The 5,790-nt window shown below is 68.2% G+C and overlaps 1 protein-coding gene across 1 annotated transcript; it reads right to left on the bottom strand.

Moving 5' to 3' along the window:
• Nucleotides 1–3,054: 3,054 nt before the first annotated feature.
• On the bottom strand, nucleotides 3,055–5,790 carry ANKRD34A (ankyrin repeat domain 34A). Its single transcript, XM_029055833.1, is given in 4 exon segments — nucleotides 3,055–4,519; nucleotides 4,521–4,929; nucleotides 4,932–5,106; nucleotides 5,158–5,790. Coding segments are annotated over 4 exon segments (1,647 nt in total). The 5' UTR covers nucleotides 5,740–5,790; the 3' UTR covers nucleotides 3,055–4,038.

Here is a 5,790-nt window from a genome sequence, read left to right as displayed (position 1 = left end):
CCCCGCCCCGCCCGGGCCCGACTGGCGGCCGCGCCCGCCCGTCGTCCGTCGGCCGCCAGGGGGCGGGGCCCCGCCGCGCTCCGGGCCGAGGGCGAGGGCGCGAGGAGGGAGGGGCGGGCCGGGCGGCCAATGGGGAGGCGGAACGGGGCCGGGGGGCGGGGCCGGGGGAGGGCGGGGGGGCCGCGCGCCCGTCTGTCAGACCGAGGGGGCGGGGCTTCCCCCGGAGCGCGCGCCGCCGCGGAGGGAGGGGCCGCACCCCCCCCCCCGCCCGCCCAGGCGCCCTGTCCGTCTCCCGCGAGGGGGCGGGGTCTCCGCCCTCCGGACCGAGGGCGGGGGCGGACGGCGGGAGGGGCGGCCAATGGGGAGCCGGAACGGGGCCGGGGGGCGGGACCGGGAGCCGACCAATGGGGAGCGGGGGGGGAGAAGGGCGGGGGGCGCGCGCCTGTCTGTCAGACGGAGGGGGCGGGGCTCCCCCAGCGCGCGCGCGCCTGTCTGTCAGACGGAGGGGGCGGGGCTCCCCCAGCGCGCGCGCGCGCGCCACCACGGAGGGAGGGGCCACCCCCCAAGCGCCCTGTCAGTCATCCGCGAGGGGGCGGGGCCTCGCCACCCTCCGGGCCAATGGCGAGGCCCCGCGGCGTCGGAGGGACGGACGGGGCGGCCAATCGGGAGCCTAAGGGGCAAGGGGGCGGGGCCGGGATCCGACCCATCGAAGGGGCGGGCCTCAGGCCGAAGGGGGCGGGGCGGAGAGGGGGGGGGCGAGGCTGCGTCTGTCTGTCAGGCGGAGTGGGCGGGGCTCCTTCATCCTTATTATTATTATTGTTGTTACATTACCATTATTATTGTTGTTCTATTATGGTATTTGTTAAGCGTTTACTATGTGCTCAGCACTGTTCTAAGCGCCGGGGTGAATCCAAGGTGATCAGGTTGTCCCCCATGGGGCTCCTAGTCTTCATTCATTCATTCATTCATTCGACAGTATTTATTGAGCGCTTACTCTGTGCAGAGCACTGTACTAAGCGCTCGAGGGAACAATAATAATGTTGGTATTTGTTAAGCGCTTACTCTGTGCAGAGCACTGTACTAAGCGCTCGAGGGAACAATAATAATAATAATGTTGGCATTTGCTAAGCGCTTACGTCGAGGGAATAATAATAATGTTGGCATTTGTTAAGCGCTTACGCTGTGCAGGGCACTGTACTAAGCGCTCGAGGGAATAATAATAATGTTGGCATTTGTTAAGCGCTTACTCTGTGCAGAGCACTGTACTAAGCGCTCGAGGGAACAATAATAATAATAATGTTGGCATTTGTTAAGCGCTATGTGCAGAGCACTGTACTAGGCGCTCGAGGGAATAATAATAATGTTGGCATTTGTTAAGCGCTTACTCTGTGCAGAGCACTGTACTAAGCGCTCGAGGGAACAATAATAATAATAATGTTGGCATTTGTTAAGCGCTATGTGCAGAGCACTGTACTAGGCGCTCGAGGGAATAATAATAATAATGTTGGCATTTGTTAAGCGCTTACTCTATGCCGAGCACTGTTCTAAGCGCCGGGGGAGATACAGGGTCATCAGGTCGTCCCACGTGGGGCTCACGGTCTTCATCCCCATTTTCCAGATGAGGGAACTGAGGCCCAGAGAAGTGAGGTGACTTGCCCAAAGTCACACAGCTGACAAGTGACAGAGGCAGGATTAGAACCCCTGACCACTTATTCCCAAACCCGGGCTCTTTCCACCGAGCCACGCCGTTAAGCGCTCACTATGGGCCAAGCACTGTTCTAAGCGCTGGGGTGGATACAAGGTCATCAGGTTGTCCCACGTGGGGCTCGCCGTCTTCGTCCCCACTTTACGGACGAGGGAACTGAGGCCCGGAGAAGTGAAGGGGCTTGCCCAAGGTCACACAGCAGACACGTGGAGGGGGCGGGATTCGAACCCACGTCTAGGGACGGGAAGGGGGGACACCCTCTGCCCTCAGACATTCCCACTGGAGGGGGTTCCCCGGAATGTACAGATTTTTGCCAATTTCACCGGGCCCACTGGCCTCCCTCTCCGGATACTTGGAGTTCTGCTCCCTCGCCTCTTTCGCCATGCCTCCGTTTCCTCATTTTTACCCCGTGGCGGTAGGGGAAGGGTCTTCCTTAAACTCCTCGAAGAAAAAAGAGGTGTTTGTTAGGTGCTCATTAGGTGGGGCCTAGCACTGTACCGAGCACTGGGGTAGACACGAGAAAATCAGAGTGGATCCAGTTCCGGTGTCCCCCTCGGGGCTCACGGTCTTCATCCCCATTCTGCGGACGAGGGAACTGAGGCACAGAGGAGTTAAGTGACGTGCCGAGGTCACAGAGCGCACAAGAGGCCGAGCGGGGATTGGAACCCAGGTCCTCCGATTCCCAGGCCTGGGCTCTCTCTCCTGGGCCAGGCTGCTTCTCTGTAGCTCCTTAAAAATAATAACATCCCCCAAAGAGATCGTGAAAGCCCCAGGGGGAGGAGTTAAAAAAAAAACCCCAAAACCCAAGGGTCCCGGATGAGACAAAGGCCCCGGAAATTAAGAGCCCTGAAGGTGGGGAAGTGACCAGGGTTCGGATTGCAGAAGCGGGGAAAGAGATGTGAGGGGAGAATTTCCTGCCTTTTCTTCCTTTAAATGCCGTCGTTAGGGGCTTACTCTGCGCCAGACACTGTAGTAAGCACTGGGGTTGACATCAGCTGATCAGGTCCTCGTCGGGCTCGCGTCCTTAGTCCCCATCTTGCAGACGAGATCCCCGAGGCACAGAGAAGTGAAGTGATTGGCCCAAGGTCACCCACTGGACAAGGGGAGGAGCTGGGATTAGAACCCAGGACCTTCTGATTCCCGGGTGTGGGCTCGATCCATCGGGGGCACACTGCCTCTCAGCGCTTAGACCGGTGCCCGGCACATCGTCAGCGCTCGACAAATGTCATCGTTATTATTCTTCTTTCAAATGGGAAACCGCGGGGGGGCGGGGGGGGGGGAGCTCTCTCCGCCCCCGGGGGAGAGACCCCCCTCCCACCCCGTCCTTCTCATCGTCGTCGTCGTCGTCATCATCATCATCATCATCACATTTATTAGGCGCTTACATTATGCAAAGCACTGAACTAAGTGCCCAAGTGAGCACTCCGGGAATCGACTGAGACGCGGCCCCGGCCCGCCCGGGGCTCCCACTCTAAATAAATGGAGGAAGGAGGACGGCTAGGGAGAAGATGCCATAGGTAGACCAGAATCTCCAGGAGAACGAGGAACCCCATTACAGTACTTGGAGGCGGGGGGAGGGACGGGTTGACCTCCCATCATCCCCCCCCCCCCGCCCCCCGACCCCGGGGGAGGAGGAAGGAGGGTCGCCGAAAGTGCTTCGAAATCCTCAGGACGAGGGGGTCCCTCCCCGCCTCATCCTGGCCCCGGGTTCGAGAGGCGGGCGCGGTAGTCGCCCCCGGATCCCGCAGAGTGACCGTCGACCCGCCCCCCCACCCCGGGAGAGGAGCCGGACCCGGGGCAGGGAGGGAGACGGCCCGAGACGTCGGGAGACGTCAAGAACTCGGGCGTCGGGGAGGGGCCGGGGGCCGGCGACCCGGCCCCGGCCCCCCGGCCCACCCCCGGGGCGGGCGGACGGAGCCGTCGGGACGGAGGTCGGGCGGCCGGGACCCGTCTCCGCCCGGGGTGGGGGACGGGGTCGGCAAGCAGCAGCGGTTGAGCTTCGGAAGGGCGGACGACTCGGGGCCGGGGGGCAGCAGGCCTGGGCGGGGGGCGCGGGGAGGGAAGGCTGTCACGGGGAGAGGGTCGGGAGGCCGGGGACAGGGAGGGGAGGTGGGCTGTGCGTGCGGGTGTCCCAGCGGAGAGGGGCCCCCGTCCCCCCCAACCCCAGCCCGCCTCCGTCGGGCCCGAGCCGGCCCCGAGCGGGGCCGCGGGGAGAGGGTGGTCGAGGCCGGGGGGAGGCGGGAAGACCTCGGGCGTATCTCGTGCGTGTGAGGTCCGGGTCCCCCCCCCCGCGCCCGGGGTCTCCGAGGCGGGGGGGCCTCCCCGTCCCCGCCTCAGTGGCCGGGGTCCCCGGGCCCCAGGAAGCTCTGGAAGTTGACGAGCTGTCGGATCTGCTCGGTCTGCATGGAGTGCCTTCTCACCAGCTTCCTCTTGGCCCTGGGGGAGCCGGGGCCCGGGCCGTGGGCCGGGAGGAGCGGCCGGGGCCCCGGGTGGGCGGCGGGCGTGGGCGAGGGGGGCCTGCCGTTGGGCGGGGGTCGGATGTCGGGGATGGGCGGGTGGGGGCTGACGTTGAGCGGGGGCAGGAAGCCCGGGCGCGTGTGGGCGATGCGGTCGAGGAGCAGGGTGCCCGAGCCCCGTCGCTCCAGTAGGCCCGGGCTCCGGCGCCGCCCGCTCAGGGGGGACACGGCCCCCGGGGGGTTCTCCGCCGAGGCCCGGGGAGGATCCCCGCCGGCGGCCGGGCCCGGGGGCAGGGGCAGCGGCGACGCGTTGTAGCGGCGGCGCTGCTCGGGGGCCGGGCGGCCCGGCTCGGGGGCCGGGGGCAGCGTGTCCGGACAGCCGGGCCGGGCCGCGGGGGGGCTCGGGCTCCGCCGCCTCCAGCCGGCTCAGCTTGGCCCGCAGCCCCGGGGGCGGCGGGGGGCCGGCGGCCCCGGACTCCTGGGCCTCGGGCGCCGTGTTGCGCCGGGGAAGGGGGCCCCCGGCGTGGGAGCAGGAGGAGGACGAGGACGAGGAGGAGGACGAGGGGGCGTGCGCCATCTTCTCGGCCCAAGGCGGGGGCTTCTCCGAGCCCTCGGTGCTGTGGCGGCGGGCGAGCCGGGGCCCGGGGGTCAGGCCCAGCCCGTTGAACTCGCCGGCCAGCCGATCGGCCCCCGCCCGCTCCCCGGGCCCGGCCGGGACGGACGGGGCCACCAGGCCCCAGGGCTCCGAGTTGAGCCTCTTGAAGGGTTGGGCGGGGGGCGGGGGGCCCGGGGGAGGGGCTCGGGGGAGATGAGGGCCGGGGCGGCCCTGGGGTCTTCGTGGGGCGGCTTGGGCCCGGGCAGCGGGAAGTCAAACACGTCTTGCTTCTCCTCCTCCTCGCCCTCCTCCTCCTCCTCCTCCTCCTCCTCCACCGCCGCCCGGCCGCCCTCCGTCTTGGCGGCGGCGGCGGCCCCCCGCCCCCGGCCCCGGGGGGCCGCGCCGGGCCCGGCCCGCAGCTGGACCTCCGACGGGGACGTGCAGAGCCCCGGGCCCGGACCGGGCGAGGCCGGGGCCTCGACCCCCGGCGAGGGCGGCGAGTTGAGATACTGGCGGGTCTTCTTGGCCCCCGACGGCGACGTGTCCGTGGTGATGATGATGACCTCGGTGCCCTTGGCCTTGCAGGCGTCCAGCAGGGCGGTCAGCGTCTCGCGGTCGCCGCGGTCCAGGGCGTGGACCAGGGCCGAGGCCCCCGCGTGGTCGCGGACCGAGGGGTCGGCCCCGTGGGCCAGGAGCAGGGCGGCCACGGCGGGGCCGGCCCGGCCGGCGCAGGCGTGCATCAGGGCCGTGCGGCCTAGCTTGTCCGGGATGTTGGGGTCGGCGCCCTGCTCCAGGAGGTAGCGCACCATCCGGGCCCGGCTCTGGGGGTCGTCGTAGCGGGCCCGGCAGGCGGCCATCAGCGCCGTCTCCCCCTGGGCGTCCCCCTCGTTGACGTAGGCGCCCCCCTCCAGCAGCAGCCGGGCCAGCCTCAGCTTGCCCTGCCCCACGGCCCGCAGCAGAGCGTGGCCCTCGGCGTGGAGCATGGCGAGGCCGGGCGGGACGGGGCCGGGGGGCGGCGGGGCGAGGCCCCGGGC

The sequence above is a fragment of the Ornithorhynchus anatinus genome, chromosome X5 (genome assembly GCF_004115215.2).
Source record: "Ornithorhynchus anatinus isolate Pmale09 chromosome X5, mOrnAna1.pri.v4, whole genome shotgun sequence".
Taxonomy (NCBI): Eukaryota; Metazoa; Chordata; class Mammalia; order Monotremata; family Ornithorhynchidae; genus Ornithorhynchus; species Ornithorhynchus anatinus.
Note: the sequence above shows the minus strand (reverse complement) of the source record. Positions and strands in the feature narration are given on the sequence as shown.